General features: G+C 38.9%; 1 protein-coding gene across 1 annotated transcript in view; it reads right to left on the reverse strand.

The window, feature by feature from the left end:
- Window positions 1–409: 409 nt before the first annotated feature.
- COL5A2 (collagen type V alpha 2 chain) overlaps window positions 410–23,297 on the reverse strand; it is a 170,518-nt gene continuing 147,630 nt past the window's right edge. The window contains exons 46-54 of the mRNA XM_004701485.4: window positions 21,821–21,928; window positions 21,255–21,308; window positions 18,673–18,780; window positions 18,192–18,245; window positions 17,091–17,198; window positions 13,773–14,064; window positions 9,543–9,730; window positions 3,013–3,252; window positions 410–2,202 (exon numbers count right to left, since the gene is read on the reverse strand). Of these exons, the coding sequence (XP_004701542.1) occupies window positions 2,056–2,202; window positions 3,013–3,252; window positions 9,543–9,730; window positions 13,773–14,064; window positions 17,091–17,198; window positions 18,192–18,245; window positions 18,673–18,780; window positions 21,255–21,308; window positions 21,821–21,928 (1,299 nt within the window). The 3' untranslated portion in view covers window positions 410–2,055. The remainder of the gene's footprint in view (window positions 2,203–3,012; window positions 3,253–9,542; window positions 9,731–13,772; window positions 14,065–17,090; window positions 17,199–18,191; window positions 18,246–18,672; window positions 18,781–21,254; window positions 21,309–21,820; window positions 21,929–23,297) is intronic.

The raw sequence follows: 23,297 nt of genomic DNA on the forward strand, positions 1-23,297 counted from the left end.
TTTATTATCAACAATGAAGAGGCAATTGCTTTTCTTCCTTTTTCAATGAGGATCAGCCCCTGTAAAAGGACACCATGCGTGGTAAAGTAGAGGGGCACCCAGAAAGAGGAAGGCTCTCAATGAGATAGATTGACACAGTAGCTGCACAGTGAGCTCAAACACAAAATCATTTGTGAGGATGGCTCAGGACCCGGCAGAGGTTCACTCTGCCATAGAGAGATGAGTTGGGGCCAACTTGAGGGCCCTAACAAACACCACCGCCCTCACACTTTTAATGGCATGAACAATGATAAGTAGTCCCGTGTCACCTTTGTCAGTGATATTGCAGGCAGATCTTCATTAAAAAGTCACCATGTACATGATGAAGGGCATTTTCTTATGTTATAATTAAAACAAATGACAAAGATGATCACAACACCTTTCTTTTCACTATTGGAAATAAAATAGAGCAAGGGAATGTTCAAAGGAATTCCACAAAAACAGAAACCATTGACATGACAAAAGCATGCATTTAATTTGATGCGTTGCAGAGATACATGACTAAAGTTGTGTGCGTGGCTTGTCCTTTGGGATGGTCCCAGCTGTTTATTTTAAAAGAAAAGATAAAAGTGGAGCCAACAAATGCAATTAAGAAAAATCATAAAAACTTTGAGACACAAGGGGTCCTACATGTTCTCATCTAAGAAACATGCTAGTATTACAAAACATTCCAGATACAGTATGACAAATGAACATGGAAAAGGCACTGGAACAATGCTCTTTCTCTCAGAAACAGGAAGTCTAACAGTCATATTTTCACAACTGGTATTGATGAAACCATCTTTATTTGTAAAGAATTTTGTAGAAGGAACTTTAGCACCATCATTAAAGGAAAATAATAATAATAATAATAATTTTTAGCCCTGCTTATCTCCAGTATTGTAATAATAATAGAATCATAGCACCTTTTAGTAACTATTATAAAAACAAGAATAGTAAGTTCATCCCAGCTTCTAGAGATGAGGTAGCTCATGCTAAGAAATTGTGGGTCATTTTAGTCTGTGAAAATTCAGAGTCTATATGGTCTCATTCTTATGTTTGCTTAGAGTCAGTGCCACACCTCTAAGCCGGTAATACTTTTTCTCCTTTATAGGCATGATGATGAGAGAGTACATGTGGAGTAGTCTCAATTTTTGGTCCTGAATCTATAGTTATAAATTTTTTTGTGTAAATTATTTGGATTCTATGTCTTCTTAATCAAGAAACTATAATTGTATTCAATGATATATATGTGTAACTTCTATCTATACTGATAGATTGAGTCAAGAAGGAAAAGGTACCTTTACATTTGAATGAGAAAGAAGACTAAATTGAATTCACAAATATTTAAGAAATTCAAATTATTTCACTTTCTTCTCCAGAAATTTCACGTTACCAAAATATTCCCTGTAAGACCATGAGAATCTGATGTAGTAATTTTCTAGAAGATTCTCTTTAAAGAATCTCGATCAGGTATACAATATTGTATCTCCCATCCATGTGGGCTTTACTCACAAGCTTAAACATTTTCATTTCACTGATCATCTGGGAGTAAGTGGTCAAAGAGGTACCACTTTCTATTTCTCAAACTGCAGCCAAGCAAAATACGCATGTGTTGTGGTTTTTTTGTGCCCCACTCTGTAAGCTACCTGCCAGGAGGAAGGATTTCCTCATAAACACTAAGCAACTTGTGCATTATGTTGAAATAAATGGAAGAAAACAGAGATTTATTTATTCAATCAGTTTACTTTTGTTCTTAAAAGGGGGTCGTTTTCATTGGTCATCTTAAACCTAAACTTCTGTATTGAAAAAATATTTTAGATCACTTAAAACTTGAGGACTGTAAGTAAAATAAATATTCTGAAGGAAAAGGAGGCCAGGCACTTAAGATCATATGTACAATGCTGACTCAGAATCAGCCATTACTTCAAGAGTCTCAGGATCAACTTCGAACAGTCAAAGTTCTGGTGAATGGTGGTGGTCACTGATGGTGGTGGTGGTGGTCGTCGGCGCCATTGTTGATGTATCTCGGTTGCTTTACACAAAACAAACTGGCCCAACTTCGACGCCAAATTCCTGATCTGTGCCGCCGACATCCACAGGAGCAAGATCAATGATGGGCAAGCGTGCCACATTTTGTGTTCTATATTCAAAGATAGTCTTGCCCACAATTCCATTTCGTTTCTAGAATGTAATTGTGCAAAGGGTTAATGGTGTGTTCAAACGTTAAGCAAGGTGTTAGATAGCAACATCCCAGCCAATATGGGCAACAAGAAAGCAGTGCTCTGTAGAGCCTCGCTTCAACTCAAGAGAGCATTTCTTTCACATTCTAAGTTGAGAACATGCCTTTTATTATTTTGTAGCTTCCCAAATTGTCACTAAGAACATAAAAATCTGTCTTTTTTTTTTTTTTTTTTTTCACAAAAAGAATGGTAGTGCATTGTTTGGTATTTTTCCTCTTTCTAAATCTAGATATTTGCAAGTGGAAGACAGGAGAGAGAGAAAAAAATATTTAGATAGATTATGTGTCTTTGGGTCAAGCTATTTTAAAGCACATACTATGACCACATAAGGAATTTAAGGGTAAGAGAACCATTTGAGTTTACAGAACAGGATTGGCCCCCGGGATTCTGCCCGTTCTTCATTGTTCTGTGTTCGAAACTCTTACACACTTCATACATAATGCTCATTCATGCTTACACTAAAGAACAACTAAAAACACACTGCTGCGGTGCTTGCCCACAGTGTAATATTCCCCACCTCAACGGTCATGGCAGTATTTTGAACAAAAACAAATTCTGTCTTCACCTAGATCAGTGGTTCTCAACCTTCCTAATGCCGTGACCCTTTAATACAGTTTCTCATGTTGTGGTGACCCTCTCACTGTTATGAACCAGGTGACCCCTGTGAATGGGTTGTTCGACTCCCAAAGGTGTCGCAACCCACAGGTTGAGAACCGCTGAACTAGATGGATTCAGATCAAAGAATACTTACAGAGCACGTATCTTGGAGAACTGTGTATCTGAATCTAATGTTGCCCTCTCCTTTGATTTCTAAGTCATTAGCCCCTTTGAGGATCACAGCTTTCTTAAGGTTCTTCGCTTGATCATCCATGTATCCTATGCTGTTTTTACATATGTACGTGATGTTTTGTGAAGCTTCTTTTGACAAGAGGCGAAGGAAGGTCATTTGAGTAATGGCTGCATTTGGTGACTGGTGTTCTCCATAAACAAACTAGAAAAACAAAATGAGTTTTTGTTACATGCCTTATTGAAGGGCTTTTAATCCCTTCAATATATATATGTTAATAAAGAATCTTAACATTTCTATACATATGCACAGTTAAAAAACTTTTTCCTTACTACCAATAAGAGGTGAAGAAGTGAATAATCATTACAATTGGCCAAAGAAAGCTTAAATATTTTCAAATCTATTTTTCTATTTGTTTAAGAAAACCTTGAATATTATTTGCATTTTAAGTTACATATTTGAGCATTAGTGTGGATGTTCAAGTGCATCAAAAACAACTGAAGATTTGTACTGCTAATTGTTAAAAAGAAAAAAACCCAAATCTCACTGCCATTCAGTCTGTTCTAACTCATAGTGATCCTCTATGTCACAGTATAACTATCTGCGGTAGTTACATAATCTGGTGTCAATTTGGGACTTGAGAGGATTAAGAGTGAAGGGGTGGAGTCTAGTCTGTCAATCCAATTATAACCAGTGAGGTCTCTGTGTGGGCATGGCTTTCTCCTGAGAATTCTGGGAAATCTGAGTTTTCCTCGTTGGAGGCAGGAGACATCTTTCTCTCTCAGCTCACTTCCTTGGAGACTTTCTACTGCAAGGCTGACTCCCTGTGAGACATCCCTGAGGAGAAGCCACATGGACCTACCCTGATGCAGGCAGAACCCTAAACCTAGAGGAGCCATATGGAGACCACTGCCAGCACCGAGATGCTTACAATGCCACTGGATCTACAAGACTTCCCACCCACTGGCCTGTGATCTTTCTGCATTCAGCATCATTGCATGTGTTTTGTGAGTCTGAAGAGGACTTTATAGATTGGTGTCAGACATATGGGCTAATAATATCAGACTTATGAACTTGATCTGGACTTGGCTGATATGTTTTCTCAATTTGTATATAAACCTCTCCTTTATACAATATGAATCTCTGTGAATTTGCTTCTCTAGTCTACCCCGACTAACACACTGCCTATGTGAGTTTCTGAGACTTTAACTATTTACTGGAGTAGAAAGTCTATGTTTCTCCTACAGAGCATCTGGTGGTTTCAAACTAAATGCTTGCTTTTGGCAGTGCAACACTGTACCACTGTGCAACTAGGGTTTCTAGCTAATTATAAGAATCAGAAAGTACTGATGTGAAATATTTACACCAAAATGCTATATATAGGGTAAAAGTTCTCAGAAAAATGGAAATGAAACATAATAAAATTTTTCTGTAAACTTTTCTTTTTTAAGACCTTTTGTACTCATAGAAAATATGAATTATTCATTTTTATTGGCCAGCAAAATTTCAAATGAAATATAATACCCCAAAGATTCTTTCCTATTCATTTTCTATGTGAACTTTGTTTTAAATCCTCCCATTTGAATTTGTCAAATAATGTTACATTAACAAATATACTATTATTTCAACCATTTACATTTAAATTTTCAAATTCTCCACTGATTAAATAATTGTAGGTTGTAGCACATCATACCCATACTCATAATGCTTTCACATTAGGTTTATTTTGAACCTGATGAATGGTGGCCAATGATTAGGCACAGAGGTGGGAGAAAATAGCAAAGAGGCAAGCTGTCAAAAAAAAAATCTGAAAAAAAAATTTGGTGTATTTCAGACCAGAGTCTGAATATTGAATCTGGGTCTTAGAAAAATACTAATAGAGTTCATATATGCCTATTCCTCATTTACTATGTCGTTATCCAACATTTTGCATTCATGGCACTCACAAAAATTTCTCAGGCAGCACCTTCAAGGGTGTGGACCCCTGTGATGTTGTTGTTGTTCAGTACTGTCAAGTCAGTTCACACCCGTACTGATTCTACACAACAGAACGAAACACGGCATGGTCCAATGACTCCCTCACAATCGTCCAGGGTCTTCTAATTCTTCACTGTGCCTCTACTCCGCCAAGCCAGATGTGCTTTGGCAGGGAATGGTCTCTCCTGTGAACACGTCCAAATTAGGTGAGATGCGGTCTCAGCATCCTTGCCACCGAGGAGCATTCTGGTCGCACAAATCCCAGACAGATTTGTTTGTTCCTTTGGAAGCCCATGGTAATTTCAATATTATTTGCCAGTACCATAATTCAAATTCATTGATTATTCTTCAGTGTTCCTAATTTAATGTCTAATGTTCACATGTATATATAACTCCCTGCCATCGAGTAGCTGCAAACTCACAGCAACCTTACAGCACAGGGTAGAGCTATCCCTGGGAGTTTCTGAGACTGTAACTGTTTGCAGCAAGTAGAAAGCCCTGCCTTTTTCCCAGGGCATATGAATAAATTGAAAATATTCCAGCTTGGGTCAGGCACACCTTAGTCCCCAAGTAACATCCTTGCTTTTCAATACTTTAAAGTGGTCTTATGCAGCAGATTTACCCAATACAATGTGTTTTTGGCCTCATTACTGCTGCTTCTATAAGCATTGATTGTGGATCCAAGCAAGATAAAATCCTTGACGACTTCAAACTTTTCCCTGATGTTACCTATTGGTCCAGTTGTAAGGATTTGGGTTTTCAGTCATAATACATACTGAAGGCTGCAATCCTTGATCTTTATCAGCAAGCAATATTGTACAATCCACATAGTGTAGATTATCAATAATATTTCCTCCTATCCTGATGGTGCACGAGATAGTTAAGGTTTATTGTGCCAACCTGGCCGATAAACACATGTGGGATTAACTGAAAGGTGGAGAGATAAATGGCTTGGTGAACCTTGCCTTTCTAGTTCTCAGATCTTTTGATTTCTGATGGTCAGACCAGGGTGAAGCTGCCTTAGCCAGTTCCCTACTTCAGCTGGCAAGGCTCACTTTCTGCAAGACATCCCTGAGGAGAAACCACATGGACCTATCCTGGTGCAACCTTGGGTGCTGGAGCAGCTGCATGAAGACCCCTGCCAGCGCTGAGATGCTTACAATCACTAATTCAGCTTTCCTCCTGCAGTCGGTGTCATTGCGTGTGTCTTGTGAGATTGAGAACTTTGTAGATTGGTGTCAGACATATGGGCTTGGACAGCACTGGATTAGGATGCTTTCTTAATGTACACTTACCCTTTATATAAAACTCTCTCTTATACATGTGAGTTTCTGTGGATTTGTTTCCCTAGTTCACCCAGACTAACAAACTGCATTATTCTTCATATAGTCCAGCTTCTCTACTGATTTTCTCCGCATACAGATTGAATAAATTCGGTGAGAGGATACAACACTGATGCACATCTTTCTTGATTTTAAACCATACAGTATACCCTTGTTCGGTTTGCACAACTGCCTCTTGATCCAAGTACAAATTCCATGTGAGCACAATGAAGTGTTCTGGAATTCCCATTCTTTTCAAGGCTACCCATAGTTTGGTTTTGATGAACAAAATTAAATGCATTTCATAGTCAATAAAATGCAAGTAAACATCTTTCAAGAATTCTCTGCTTTCAGCCAAGATTCATCTGGCATCAGGGATGATATCCCTTGTTGTGCGTCCCCTTCTGAATCCCATTCTGTCAATGTAGTGCTGCAACCATTGTTGAATGATCTTCAGCAGGCTTTTATTGCATGTGATATGAATGATATTGAGCTATAATTTTAGCATCCTCTTGGGTCACCTTTCTTTGGAATGGGTAGAAATACGGATCTTTTTCAGTGAGTTGACAAGGTAGCTCCCATCTCAATTTACTGGCATAGGTGAGTGAGTGCTTCCAGTGCTTCATCAGCCTGTTGAAACATTTCAATTGGTGTTCTGCCAATTCCTGGAGCCTTGATATTGGCTAATGCCTTCACTGCAGCCTGAACGTCCTCCTTCAGTACCATTGGTTCTTTCTCATATGCTACCTCTTGAGAGTGTTGAATGCTGACCAGTTCTTTCTGATACAGTAACACTGGGTATTCTTTCCATCTTTTTTGAGACTTAATGCATCATTCAATATTTTGCCAATGGGATCTTTTAATATTGCAACTCGAGGCTTGATTTTTTTTTCTTGAGTTCTTTCTGTTTAAGGTTCTTCTTTTTTGGTTTTCTCACTCTAGGTCTTTTGTAAGTTTTGTTATCGTATGTTACTTTTTCTTCTCAAACTGTCCTTTGAAATTTTCTGTTTAGCTCTTTTACTTCATCATTTCTTCCATTTACTTTAGCTCCTCTAAAATTAAGCACAAGTTTCAGAATCTCTTCTGACATTCTCTTTGATCTTTTCTTCCTCTCCTGTCTTTTCAATGACTTTTTAATTCTTTTGCTTTCTTCATGTATAATGTTCTTGATGTCATCGCACAGTTCACCAGGTATTCTGTCATGAGTGTCAATGCATCACACCTGCTCTTGAGATGTTCATGAAATTCAGGTGGGGTATGCTCAAGGTTGTACTTTGGTTCTCGTGGACTTGTTTTAATTCTTCAGCTTCAACTTGAACTTACATATAAGCCATTGATGATCTGTTCCACAGTCAGCCCCCGGTTTTAGCTGCTAATATTGAGCTTCTCCACAGTCTGTCCCCACAGATGTAGTCAATTTGATTTCTGTATATTCCATCCTGGAGAATCCCATGTGTGTAGTCTGCCTTTTATGTTGTCAAAAAACGACAATTGCTATAAACAAGTTGTTAGTCTTTCAAATCTCCAGTTTCATTATCACCAAGACTGTATTTTCCAACTACGATTCCTTCTTCTTTGTTTTCAAATTTTGCATTCCAATCACTAATAATTATCAATGAGTCTTGATTGCATATTTGATCAATTTAGAATGAAAAATTTTGGTAGAATTCTTCAGGCTTTTCAGTAGTAGCTTCAGTAGTTGGTGTATACATTTGAATAATAGTTGTATTGACTAGATTTTCTTGAATGAGGATTTATATTGGCCTCGCAGAGACAGCTTTGTACCTCAAGTCAGATCTTGTGTGTCCCTTTGGACAACAGATGTGATGCCATTCCTTTTGACCCTGTGATTCTAGGCAGAGTAAACCTTATGGCTGCCTAACTCAAAATAGCCAATGTCACTAGTGATTTGGTCTGGTCATGGAGGATGCAGGGTGACAATGTAACAACATGAAGGGGGTGTTCACTGGAGGCCCGAATGTATGTGGTGATCAGTAAGGGAGGAAAGAAGGGACATAGAGGGAAGGGAGTGGCATAAGGACACGAGGCTAGTCAGCCAGAGGAGGAGTAGGATCCCCACCCACAGGTGAGCAGTGAGGGAAGGACAAGTGAGATCCCCACCCATGGTGAGTGCCGGTAGGTGATAGATGGTGAGCAACACCATAACCAAACCTCCAATCCCTGCAGGCTCTGTGGTAATGCAGAAGGTGTATTGGGAAAGGGGGGTATAGAGTCAGTCATCCCTAGATACACAGGCAAACTCAGCAGGCTTTGAGGCTGAAGGAGGTGGGCTGGGATACTGATGCCAAAGACAAGGGACAGCCCTGACTCATGCAAAATGCTAATTTCATGAAATGACTTGGTCTTTGGAACCTAACCACGTGGATAAGTGAGAAGTAGTTTCAATTGCAAAAGTCTTGCATTTAACAATATTATAAAGTTTACAAAGTGATGTAATAATAACAATTATTATTCTATGAATGTTCGTGGAAAAATTCCATAATCTTGAACCCATTTATCCATGAACTTTTGAAACCCACTAGCACATTAGGGGAAGTAATATTTTTAAAAATTGTTCTTCTATAGCCCATCAATAAAATTATAATTCAAAATTTATATTAATATAATGCATAGTAAAACTTTATCAATGATATTGAATTTGCAACTAATGAGAATAAATAATTTCCAAAAAATAGAGCAAAATGAACCCTATTAAAAATTAGCATTCAGAGAACCCAAAGCCAAACCCATTGCCATTAAGTTGATTCCAAATAATTGTGAACTCCAAGCACAGAGCAAATCGGTCCTATATAGGAAGGCTGAAATCTCTACAGAAGGGGACTGCCACATCGTTCTTCTGTGAAGCAGCCGATGTGTTCAAACCCCTGACATCCTCTAGCACAGTAGTTCTCAACTTCCTAATTCTGTGACCTTTTAATACAGTTCCTCTCCCCAACCATAAAATTATTTCTGTTGCTACTTCATAACTGTAATTTTGCTCCTATTATGAATCGGGCGACCCCTGTGAAAGGGTCATTCAACCCCCAAAGGGGTCGCAACGCACAGGTTGAGAACCACTGCTCTAGCAGATCTAGGCTTAAATCACTGTGTCACCATGACTCCATCTCTAACTAAGCATTAAAATGAAATAGTGAGAAGTGGTGAATACAATTTTACGTAGATATATGAAATTACCTGAGATCCTCTATTCATATCAAGACCATACCAAACAGGTTTCTGGTCAGGGGATCTACTGGTCCACCAAGTTTTACGAGGTATGCTGGATGGATTTGCTGAAATACATGATTCTCCTGTTTCCATATTGCAGTATACTTTTATTGCATCTTCAACAACTCCTTGGTTAGGGTCAATCCAGTAATCACCTATTTTCAAAAACAGAAATATCCTTAATCAAATAGAATTAAGAATGTCCAAAAGAATTGACAGAGGGTTTAAAAATAGGAACTTACTAGCTAAGAACTCTTTTAAGATAGGGTATTCCTGAAATAAGATTGATCAAGATAAAAGCCTTCACTGTGAATTATACTTCCACATAAAGAAAACAAGCTCCTTACAAGTGGATTAAGCAACATCGTGATAACTGGAGAATATATTGCAGCTGTCAAGGATTTCACTTTAGTGAGATCCATAGTAAATGCCCAGAGGATCAACAATCAAGAACTCAAACATTGAATTGCATTGAAGAATCTGCTATAAAAGATCTCTTTAAAGTATTAAAAAGCAAAAATATCCCTTTAAGGATGAAGGATGTGCCTGACCCAAGTCATGGCATTTTCAATCACCTCATATGCTTGCAAAAGTTGGACAATGAATAAGGAAGAATGAAGAATTGATCACTGAACTATAGGGTTGGCAATCAATCAATACACCCCGAGTTGCCAGAAGAACAAATAAATCAATCTTGGATGAATGCTCTTTAGAAGTAAGGATGCTGTCCCATATATGTTGGACATTTTCAGAGAGAATCCAATCCCGGGAGAATGACATAATTGATAAAGTGGAGGCTCAGCAAAAAAACAAAAACAAAAAAAATGAGGAAGACTCAATGATATGGGTTAATCCAGTGGCTACAGCAATGAGTTCAAACCTAATAACAATTGTGAGGGTGGTCCAGGGCCAAGTAGTGTTTTGTTCTGTTGTAGACAGGGCTGATATAACTCAACACCTAACAGCAATATGCACATTCCTTAAAGAAAACATTAAAATTATGAGCTTTATGTACTCAGCTGCTACTCAAAAGGATTGTGGGTTACAGACCACAAGAAAGGCACATTGGGAGAATGGCATGGCGATCTACTTATGAACAATCAGCCATCGAAAGCGCTGTGGATTCATCTAGTAGACGTGGTTCTGCCTTTGTGAATGAAGGTTATTGAAAGTTTTTCCCTATCACCAACCCCTATTGTTTAGGTAAATAGTGCCCAGTCACTTAAGAATTTAATCAATACAAGTCAACAATTAATGTATTGTGGTTATTAGTCAGCCTATACTTGTATAATTTCATTTCTCAACACTCCTCTATATTCTATACCACTGACTAAATTAATGGCATTATCTATAGAACTATCCTATGCCCCATGGGGATGATTGATAATATTCTCCAACATAACTTTATGTCTCTAAAGTGAACCAGAGACATATATGAACTATAAACATAAGAATAGATTTTGGGCTTGCAATAATTCTAGTCCCAATATAAGAAAAATTAATCTTATGACATGGTCCTGCTTGATGCTCCCCCTTGTAAGATCACTGAAGGTTGGGTGCGATCGAAAAGTGTGCTGAGGACACCACCTGGTGCTCGGCTACCTGGAAGAACAGCGTCTGGGTCTTAAAGGCTTGTTTCCGACCAAGCAGCCACCTAATAAGGTGTCAGGTAAGCCCACGTGGGAGAGACCCCACAGCTTGTGTGATGCAAGGACTGTAAGCAGCAAAATCCAAAGGAGTGAATGTAACAATGTAACAGAGCTTACATTGAAAACCCCTGGTCTATAAATTTATAGAAATTATAAATAACAGTGGAAGCAGTCTTTCTAGTGGACAGAGAGCATTATGAAAGCAACTAGTGAAGATATAGTTAGGCTAAAATATAATATCTTATCCTTTGAGCCCCCACTTGACCTATTTTAAATATGCTTTAGTTTTTAATATTTTTAAGATGTTCCCATTTTCTAAAAAGGGGGGGGGGCTGGGGGGGAAATGCACAGAGATCGAGCCTTCAGTGGCTCTCCTCGATCACAGATCAGGGATGTGACTAGCCTTGCGATCCTGCAGAGTGAATTGCAAAGTGGAATATCGCAGATGCCTCTGTGTTAAAACTTAACACCTTATCATTTCGTTTCCCGTTGGCTCATTTAAATTGCTCTAGTTTTTAATACTTTCTGCTTTCTTTTCTATTGTGGTTTTCCTCTGGTATTGTTGCTGGGTTTGCTTGGGCTTTTTTGCATGCTTTTCTGTACGTGAAACCCAGGAAAGGCAACTCTAGAGAGACAGTAACCAGATGCAGGGCTGCTGGTGGGTGTGGCAGGGGAGGTGCACAGTAATGGGGACTGACGACAATGAGTATAACAAAGAAGACACTGATTGTGGCGATGATTGCACAACTCTTTTTAAATGATTGAACTACCAAATTGTATGATGTGCGGATTATATGTCAATAAAAATGTCTGAGAATTAGACAACAAGAAAAGAAGAAAGCCCTGCGGGGCACAGTTCTCTAGTGACACAAGTGGGGCCGCCGTGACTTGAAAACGATTCAATGGCAACCGGTTGACACGACGGGCAGTGTTCTAAGCTCTTTACAAAGCCACACACTTAACCCTTAGAGTCCCGGCAAAGCAACTGTCGCTGTTCTTACGTTATAGATGACAAACTATGCACAACGCGGGTCCGTCGTCAGTGAGTAAGTAGCTTCGTCGTCAGAGGAGTACTGCTCCACAGATTTGCTACGACTGTAAATCTTTATGGGAGCAGATAGCTTCTGCTAATAGCTTTGGGCTGCTTAACCTGCTGCACCACCAGGCATCCCTCTAAATTCATAGACCCAATGTCTCCAAGTCATTTTAAGTTGACTAGAATAAACCAGCTTGTTGCCAAAATGATGAATAAGGTACAAAATGAGGTGGATTAAAATTAGAATGCTATAACTATCTCATTTTCCCCCTAAAACCGATAATTTCCTATATAAGATACTCACGGTCCATGCCATAGTGCCTGATGCTGAACATGTAGTTAAGTTGATAAACAAAACCAAGACACATATACGTATATATTGATATATGTGATACATTTTATTTTAAAAATCCACTCAAAGGCAATGATGAGAGAGTGCTAGGATGCATAGGTTGAATGTAAGAAGTGCATATTGTTCAAGCAGGTCACCCTGAGGGTGTGGAGGTGTATGCCTGAGCCAAACCTACTAACATTTCAGATCCCAGGGCCACTCCACAGCAAAAAGGTGAACATTTCTGCCCCAGAAAGTTGTGGGCAGCGGTTCTCAACCAATGGGTCATGATCCCTTTGGGGGTCGAATGACCCTTTCACAGGGATCCCCCAATTCATAACAGTAGCAAAATTACAGTTATGAAGTAGCAATGAAAATAATTTTATGGTTGGGGGGTCACCATAACATGAGGAACATATTAAAGGGTCGTGGCCTTAGGAAGGTTGAGAATCACTGGGTTAGGGCCTTTGGAACCCAGAGGCAGTTCTACTCTGCCCTGTAAGGTTACTGTGAGTTAGAATTGCCTTGATGAATGTGAGTTTAATGTTGAAAGACAATGATTTTAGATGTCCATATCAATGTCATTTCAAATGGAACTCTTAACATCTCATAGATAAGTCCTGTGACTTCGTGTTCCTTTCTCCAGGTTTTATTTAATCAATCTAAATGATAGAATAATACACACTGTAAGCATGGTTCATATAACTAAGAGGGGGAAAGGTCCTTTATTTTAAAAATCCATAGAACCTCAACTATAAGATAGCCCCAACAGATATCACTAACATGTGATTCAGGGAACATTTCGTTATGTTAAAGAAATTCAATATTAAAATAAGTGTGATAAATGATCTATGCTTTATTCTACTCTGAAGTCACAATATGTAATAGAATACTAAAAATTCTGAGAAATCATGCAGGTTAAAAAATTACTCTTGTTTAGCCACGCACATTCCAAATTTATATCATTATGAAATGTTTTAACTCACACAATTTATTCTTAATTGAAGACATCTAGACTGAAAATAGATTATATCATGGAGCTGATATGTTGCCTACTATAATACTTATCATTTTATCTTATAACTTTTCCTATACGCTCCCTACCACAAAACCATAAGCGCTGGTTCCTGCTTCCTGTTTTATTTCTTGAGTCTTGCCCAAACGGGCCTCTGGGTACTCACCACTCTTCTTGGTGGGATGGCAAAGCCTTAAGTCATCACAGGTCCGGGCTGGGTGCTTTTTGGAGCCATCGGGGCTGCGCATGGTTTCGATCTGACTGCTGAGGGACTTCAGGGTAGCATGGACCCCTGGATCCGTTTTGTTTTTGTCATCGGGGGCAGCTTCATCTTCAGTGAATTCTGGAAGTGGATCTGGCATGTTCTCATCATAATGTCCCATAATATCCCCAAGAGCAGCTGTTAGGTGGCCAGGGGGTCCTGGAGGCCCAGGAGGGCCAGGTTCTCCAGGAGGACCCTGAGCAATTAAAAAGAAATTAGACACACAACTACGTCACTGTTTCCTATTGAACAGAACGGTATAGGTGGGACTTGGTAAACAGTTAATTGCCACTCAACACCCCAATTAGTGATATGGCAAACGGTGTGATTCATGTCCTTTGTAAGTGGCTGGCTTGCCAAGTTATGACGATGTAAAGATGAGGAATAATGCTTAGAGCATACATTGCATTTCAGCATATACTTTTGTCAGAATCTAAGGTAAATAAATGTTAGAGCACTGATATTTGATCTGATGCTTACCTTAAAGACAAGCATATATCTTTTATGTTGAGAATATTTAGATAGCTACATTCCACTCAAACCCCTTAAAGAGCTAATAGGTAAAAGCAATATGAGAAGGTACTAAAACAAACCAAAAAAAATATGATGTTTAGTTTGGGGCTAGAAACTTGAAAGTATGCAATCTTGAGTTTTTAAGGACATTTTGGGCAAGGTAAAATAGTTTTAAAAAGCGGTTTATGAACCGAAGTCGGAAGATGAGATAGACAGAGCTGTGACTCCTGGTTTCAAAAAGCTACGCAGCAAACCCCACAGACACACCCAGGGGAGAGTTTATCTTGATTCTTAAGGAAAGGGGAAATGGAAATACCTTTTCCCATGGATTCATTAGTATATAGATTAAAATTCTCTCCTTCAAACGAAGTAACAATTCTCTTTAGCCATTTTAGTCCAAAACAAATAATTCTGTTTTGTTGCCAAGCAAAAACTACATGTGTGACAGGGAGTTGATGGGGAAAAGTGATAGAGCCTAGGAAGTCGACCCTATGGATTCTTTCTACGAATCCTCAGCAAAGAACTCAGTAAGCTGACGGAACAAGCAAATAACCAACAGAGACATGGAGACATCGCATGTGAGGGGCACAGAGCTGGGAGTCAGACGTGGTCATTCTGAACCTGGCTCTGCCATTCACTATATGGCTCTGGACAAGTTCCTTCCACTTTCCGTGTCAATGTTTCCTCCTTATCAAAACCAGACCAAGCTAAACTCTCTGCCATCAAGACAATTCTGACTCACTGGTACCCTACAAGACAGAGTAAACCACCCTGTGCGGTTCCAAGACTGTAGACCTTTGTGGGACTAGAAAGCCTCATCCTTCTCCCAAGGAGAGGCTGGTGGTTCAGACTGCTGACCTTGTGGTTAGCAGCCCCATGTGGAACGCACTGTGCCACCCAGGCTCCTTCCTCATTATCAGAAGACATGTGCGGTTTTCAGGGTCAGATAATCCTTCTACGAATTCCTTTACTCTTGAAAAAAAGCCAAGAACCACAAAAGCAAAAGTATTCCAATTTTGTAGCTGTTTTCTATTCACATTTAGAGAAACAAACACATAAATAAATACACATATCCATAAAATTCCAGACCATGAAACTATACGGCGATCTGATCTATTTTGGTTTATAATAAATATTTTCTTTAGTAATCTAGTCATCAAAAGGCAGAGCCATAAAGAAGAGGAAGATGTAAATAAGATCAAAGAAAAAGAAATCTCAGAGAGCGAGAGCATGCACTCGTCAACACACATGCACGAGAGCACAGACATGGTAGAGGAATAAAGACATTTTCCAGAAGCCTGAGAAGCAACGTGCTAATCATCAAGCTTTATCTCACACAATCTTCAAACCAATATGTTAGAATTTGTGATGCCTATTCTCTCCATCTGTCATTTTGATTAAAGCAAACCTTCTGTTTCAGACTCTTCACTTTCTAGCATAAAACTTATGTGTTCACGGCATCATAATTGCATCTCATGGTCATTATTGTACTATCGTTTAAAGGACATTAACCATTTTATAACTTTAATCATAAACAAGAGCTCTACTTGTGATATATTCTCATTGGCATCAAGGCCTGGGTAACTAAGATGATGAATTACTTGTATTAAAATTTCAGTGCAACAAATCACTTTTATGTGGCTTTTTTGGCTATAGTCTTGTAAATTCCACAACGTTATCATCTGGGCTACAATCTAGGAAAGATTGATTTATGATAAAGACTATTTTGAGAATCTACCAAGGACTGAACACGGTGTGGTTGACCTAGGAGACTTCGTTCTCACACTCCTCTGACTTGTACAAGGGCCAGTGTCACAGAGGTTCAGCAACTTCATTGCCATCTAGAAGCATATGGGGAGAAACGTGTCCTTTGGACTTTGGGTTCCTGTGCTGAGATTTCCTAGATCCAGAGCAGAGCTGGCACAGTGCAAATGAAAAGTCAGTCATCCCACAGAGAGAGAGTGACCTCAACAGTGGGTCAGTCAGCCCACAGAGATGGGCACCTCCATGCCGGGGTCTGCCTGCTGCTGAAGAACTGTAACTCTTGCCCATGCAGGGCAGAGATCTGAGTGTGCCCTACGCAACACTCTCCCAGACTTGGACAGCATGGCACCAGGGCTGTGGGCCCTCTGGGAACTCCAGCTCAGGCAGCATTGATTGGAAGCGAGAAAGCCACATGGATAGTTTAGCAGGAGCCTAGAAGGGCAGAGGCCTGGAGGGGCCCAGCAGATGAAATTCTGGAAATGTGGGACCCCTGGTAGCTTGGGGGTAGCCAGAGGCAGCGATGATGTGAAGGCAGCCTCTGACCTAGGCCACACGTGTCGGCTAGAGACATAAGAATGGACATGGGAGATTTGGGAAGGATCAGCAGTTCCCTTTTGAGAAACGTGTTGCTCTTTCCTCTCTATGAATAGCGATGATGATTTCACTTCGTCAAACCTTGGGAGATTGGTTCAATCACAGATAACATCTGGGGCACTGTCTGCGTGGGCCGCACAGGTACAGGTAGACAGACAGGAATCCTTTAAAAAAGTATTTAAACTGCTTATACAAATCAGCTCTTCTATGGCTTTAGGTTTCTTTCCAAGATTCCATTGTCTTTTATTCGTTAGTCTGCATGGACTGTCTTCTGAGGGTGGTGGCCCTTTGTCAGAATCAAAACTATGAAAATCCACAATACTACTTTTGTGCAAATCCCCATGATTTTACCTCGGGTCCTGCTTCTCCGACAGTGCCCCGAACACCAGGAGGTCCGACCGGCCCGAGGGGCCCAGCGTTTCCTTCTTTCCCTGAAGGACCAACTGGGCCTGGAGGACCCTAGAAGAAACCAAGACTCTTTCAGATTCTGTGGGAAAAACAAAGCACCTTCACAGCGTCCTGGCCTTTCCTTTCCATAAACCTATTACAGTGATTTCTTGGATTCATCTTCCTGAGGACTCATCAATGCATTCTAGAACTCTTAAATTGTTTGTGAATTCATCACGCCTAATTTCTCCATCACATATGCATGCTGAGAGACCAGCTCCAGTCAAGAACTCTAATGGACTAATCACCTCTGTTGTCTTTAATGGGAACTGTTTCATGAAATCTCAAATATTGTAAACAGAACTGGATCCTCAACTAACTCAGGAAATGCCAGAAGTTGGGATGTTTTTCCGACGTGTAAGTTAAATTTGTATGCTTACATGCCCAAACCGCCCCCCCCATACTTGAGTAATTTTCATCATACTGCTCTCAATCTTACGATTTTTACACTGCATTTAAGACATAGGATTTTTTCTGCTTCCCCAAATATTATGTATGTTATTCATCACAACATTAATAACCTACTAGAGGCAACATTCATACTAATGTAAAATTTCCCAAAGCTCCACATAATGGTTCCAGCTTATGATTTACTTCTGAATCAGCTTATGTAAACTACCTCTAGTGAATTATCTCCATTACCTAAGGGAAAAACACATCCAGCTTCCAATTCTGTCTCCACTTCATGGTTGGTCTTATTACAAAGTCTCAAAGAATGCAAGTTTAATGGAAGTTTCTATGAGCACAGAGCACGAAAATGAACTACCTCATGAGTACATGCAAACCCTATGGAAGATATTTTAATGCGGGCCTGTGATGTCATATTTGCAGGTTGTTTTTACTTAAAAGTAATTGCTGAATGGTTTCCCTCTTATGTTTGCTGTCAACTTCAAAGAAACTAGGCCAATTATAGCTTCAGTGCCATAAAAAATGATGCTCACGTGTTAGCAGTATATCACTAAACATTTTGTTATTTACAGCTGGACCTTATTTTTTGTTACTTACTCTTGGGCCAAAGGGTCCGGGGATTCCAGCACTGCCTTGTTCTCCATTTGGACCCTAACAAGGAAGAAAATGTCTCTGAATGCGGCCAAAATATTTAGCTGATGAAGTTTGCCATCCTTTGCTTCTGGAAACATACTGTTAAAGACTTTAACAGCATAAACTATTTGACAAGGTCATCAGTCTCTGCGCTGTCTGCATGAGTTTGTTGGCTTTCAGCCTGATGTGACCAGGACTACACACAACATTAAATGAAATGACACATATATCTTTCTGCTTGATTTCTTCCAAACAAAAGTCTAGCTAATAGATAGCTAATTATACAAAGATCAAGTAGGTAATTATGAATCCAGATATTCTACGTAATGAAAATATTTTAAAAATAAGATCAACATCCATTTATTTAGACACACATGCATACTCATGTCAAGACACCTATAATTACATACACGGATGCAAGAAAAATGATGAAGCAACAACTTACAGGAGGTCCAGGAAGACCTTGAAGACCCGTGAAACCTCGGTGACCCTTCTGACCTCTATCACCTCGATCTCCATGATCACCTTTGTCACCACGGGGTCCTTGGGGTCCCTGGAAATAGAGTCACCATGATACAGATATTGCTTTTCTTAAACGTGTTGTACCTTTGCAAACGTATTGTTGTCCTTTTATGTGGACGACATTTTTATCCAAGTAGCATTAGATCTAGGAGTCTTTGTATATTTTTTCCCAAGGAACGATAAGGAATCATTAAAACCATAGACACCGGTGAAACCAGTGAGCATAAGAAAACGGTCTAAGGCAGAAACCTACCAGAAGGAAAACTCAAATATCTTCTACTAAAGTGAGCAATTGAACAGTGGTAAGTGCACGCAGTCACAGGTGGAGAACTTGCCAGACTCAGAAAACACAAGTCCCAGCTCTTTCTTTTTTCACTGAAAAATACTACTTTCCTGAAGATTCAGTTTTGTTTCTTAATGTTTACCCTGCATTCATGTCTAAAATATCATTGTTTTAGGTTTGAAATTGCCTATATGAAACACTTCCTAAAGGACTTATCTGGTGTCTTTAATGGATAATCATTTTAGATAAAATATTATTATCACATATAACTTTTAAAAATTAAAGCCATGAGTAATAGAATATTTATCATGTTACCTCTTGGAATAAAAATGCCTATGAAATTTGTATGCTCAAACTAACTGGACATGTAAACTGTGACTATATTAAGAAAATGATGAAATCTCATTTGAATAAACTATACTAGCATATCATCATTAAAGCACACTGCTTTAAAGAAAGCACAAAGAAATGCTATATTATTTCCTTATCCACAAATTTCTAAATAAAGTAATCCTACTCATGAGAAATTTAAGGAAAACTGATAATTAAGAATCCTATTGTAGAACAGAGGCTGAACTCAGACGGGAAAATTATCTGTTCAATTGAAAAATTTGTTTTTTTTCAAGGCCTGGGGAATACATAAAACCCAAGGGTCAAGTGGTTGACAGTCAAGTGACATCAAGTCACCAATTGCACGATCAGCTTCTGTTGTTTGGGGTTTTCCTAAAAGAGAATTGTAAGTCTCAGTCTGACTCTGAAAGACGTAGGAAATCATCAGATGGACCGATTCTATGAGTAATATTTCCCTTATTGCTTTTGTTTGTATTTTCTATGTGCCCTCCTCTTTCTTTTTTAATTTGGATGTCCTAATTGTCAAAATGTATACAAACTATTTTATAATGAAAATAAGAATTGTTTTAATTACATGTGAAATATTTTACTTGAGAGTGTATATTTACTTATTTATGTAAAACTTTATTGTGATCTAAGTCAAGGACTGTGGAGCAAATGACCAGTTTCACACTCCATAATTATACATATTTTGTTTCAATTTATCCACCTCGATCCTCACATTGGACCTTCTTTTATCCTACTTCCTCCCAGGGTTTCCTGTTTGCATTCCTCCTTTCCTAACCCTCTGCCCTTGGGCGAATACTGTCCTTGGGCCATAAGTGGCTGATTATTCCAGCTCCCAGGTGAATTCACTTCCAGACCTGAAGGGAGACCAGTGGCCACAGTCTTGAGGGCTCCTCCAGTCTCTACCCAACCAATAAGTTAAATATCTAAGTCAGCCTGAATGATTTCGTAAATGTAGATCAGTTCATTTATTTTTAGGTCCCCAACGTTTCATAATTGGCAAAACTACTCAGAAAGCAGCTAGTTCAATTATTAACTAGAATTCATTTATAACATTGATTTTATAACGGGTTAGAAATTTTCACAGTTCAGCTAAAATCAGAGTTGATAGATTTAATTTGTTAATATGACCACTATTTTAAGGATACCACTATTCTTCATGGATACGGACATTGATTTAAATAAAGAGTATGAAAGCAACCTAACTCATTAACCCACTGAAACTTACTGCAATCCTCAAGTCAATTCCACGTCATACTGACCATATTGACCTAAGGGGGTAAGTTTTCACAGAAACAGGGTAGCCTCATCTTTCTCCCACTGGTTTGAACCTCTGACCTTACCGTTAGCCATCCAACACTTACTTGACCATGTTACCAGGTCTCCTTACATGACTTGCTAAATGTAAGAGATAATTCATTCACAATAATTTAACCATAAAATAACAATTGAACCAGAAGCAATTTCAAAGAGGAAAAAGATCCTAACTTGAGAAGGAATGTTATTGAAAATAAAACATAATATTTGTATAGCACTTTTAATTTACAAAGAGCTTTCTAATCCATTCCCCTCTGAGATCCTTAGACAGCTCTGAAAGGAGTATAGTCATTCATATCATATGGGAAAAGAAAACTATGAGTGTGAAAGTCTTCATGAATTGTTGAACTAATCCATAGATAAATTCAGAGAGGATGTGTTTCAATTACAGAAGCAAAAAGAAAATTCAGAGTATTATTTTATATTAATATTTTTGTTGAAAGTTTGAGGAACTTAGTATTTTTATTTCATGAATCTTAAATTATACTTAATTTTTTGAAGTGCATTTTATATCAGAAAATATGTGTTAAATAAAATTGAGAACTTACAGGTAAACCACGTTTCCCAGCTCGACCAGGTGGTCCTATAGGACCCCGAGAACCCTAAAAGAAATGTTCATAAAAATTAATAAGTAATAAAGACATGATATACATAGGTATATAGATATGGAGTATAAAAATATATGTCAGTAGTTGGGTGTTTATATGTGCAATCTATGTATATATATTTTATGACAAATGATTAAAGTCAGACTAATGACCATATGCAGGTAAGCACAAGCTCATTATAACTCCAATGATATTTCTACAGGGAATTCTATTCATTGATTTCCCTGCACAGCAACACTCTAAAAGGTTTCTGAGCCTTTAAATCCTGATAGGAATAGATGGCTTCCTAATTACATTTCCTACAATTTATAAAATCACAACTTCAAGATTTTTTTTCGTTTCTCTTAGAAAAAATTCCATTTACGACCAAAAGTGTATATAGTTTATACATCATTGGATACTTAGCAATTTTTTGTTTAGAGTCTTGAGCCAAATGTACATGTATGACTTGTAATACAGCATATTCACATGCATGAGAACCAGTACAAGATTGATTCCCCTCTTACCGGCTCTCCTCTTAGCCCTGCATCTCCAGTAGCACCAACAGGGCCAGGGGTTCCAGGGGCACCCTGAGATCCAGGCAGACCTGCAGGCCCAGGGTCTCCACGATCGCCCTGACAAGATCAACCATTATATTTGTATCTTAATATATTTATTCTCAAACATTGGTCGCCTCTATGTCCATGCTGTCCATGGCAGGGGAAAAGATCATATTTTTTCTCTTATTTTAAGTCAAATAGGAAGGGTGATATTATTTCAGCCTTCTTTCCTCCCTTCTACCATCCCTGTTCACGATGGCTGGTACAGGAGTGGTGGCCTCCAGAACTTAGCACGTTTCCTGGGCCAGCAGTCTTCAAGCTGAGCTGCCTCCAGGTACAGACACTCCACTCCAGGGAGTGTGAAAGCAGGGATAGTTTTAAGCTAACCCACTTCCAGATCTTCAATTCTGATGGAGTCTTTCAGAAAACTGATATTTGAGCATCCTTTCCTATATTTCCGTTACCAATCGCCCTTTCCTACTTCATTAAAAAAGAATAACTGATCTGATCGCATACCCCTGCAATCTTTCCCATGGTTCAAGTCCCCAGGTATGAATACCTTAGGGCACCAAACAAAGGGATTTCTCCAGCAGATATACTTCGCTTGAGAATACAGCAAGCAGAAATTTTGAAAGAAAGAGGCTGCTCCTTAGTTTATTCAGGAGACACATTTTTGACAAAGCTCCAAGCTTCACATGACTACGTACTGAGAAATCAGATGTGAGATGACTGTTGTGTGAAAACTTTTGAACATAGTTGACTTAAAAGACTAGTTGGACATGAGACGTTACCTATAGTATATCAGACTATTTATTTATAATTTGATTACCTAGTTTGTCATTTGCCAGGCATTATAAGTTTTGGTGGTAATTGAGTTTTATGACAGATATTTTTAATAAACTAAGTTAAAAAAAAACCACCAAGATTTTGAAAAATATGTTTAAAATGCTATACATTAAAATTTTACCAGGTATTATCTCCTTTGCAGTCATGGAAATGATGATTTTTTTTTTCATGGGAAGTGAACTAAACATATGCTTAGAGGTTTACAAAGTTTCCTAAGTATTTCAGCGAGTGTACCAACAAAACCTTTGAAGACTCCTGCACCAAATAATGTGAACTGAGCCAAGCAAAAGCTCATACGCTGCAATCACTCTAGATGGGAGAAGCACTTAGTGCAACACCCACAAAACCTTCTTCTCTCTTAGAAACCAAGACCAACCAGCACAACAAGAAAAATGGTCCGTGGGTCCAGTGTAACTCCTGGTGACCCTGTAGGGCAAAGTAGAACCCTCCACAAGGCGCAAGAAGTCTGACACATCTTTCTCCCACAGAGCAGCATCTTCTGGTGAGCAGCTAAGCACTTAAGCACTACACCAGGTGTCTCCTTGATCTCCCAAAGAGTTTCAGCATGACAGTGTTTTTCAATGCCTAGTCATCCTAC

Source organism: Echinops telfairi, unplaced genomic scaffold (assembly GCF_000313985.2).
Source record: "Echinops telfairi isolate 266 unplaced genomic scaffold, ASM31398v2 ScPeMD7_3;HRSCAF=10, whole genome shotgun sequence".
NCBI classification, from domain to species: Eukaryota; Metazoa; Chordata; class Mammalia; order Afrosoricida; family Tenrecidae; genus Echinops; species Echinops telfairi.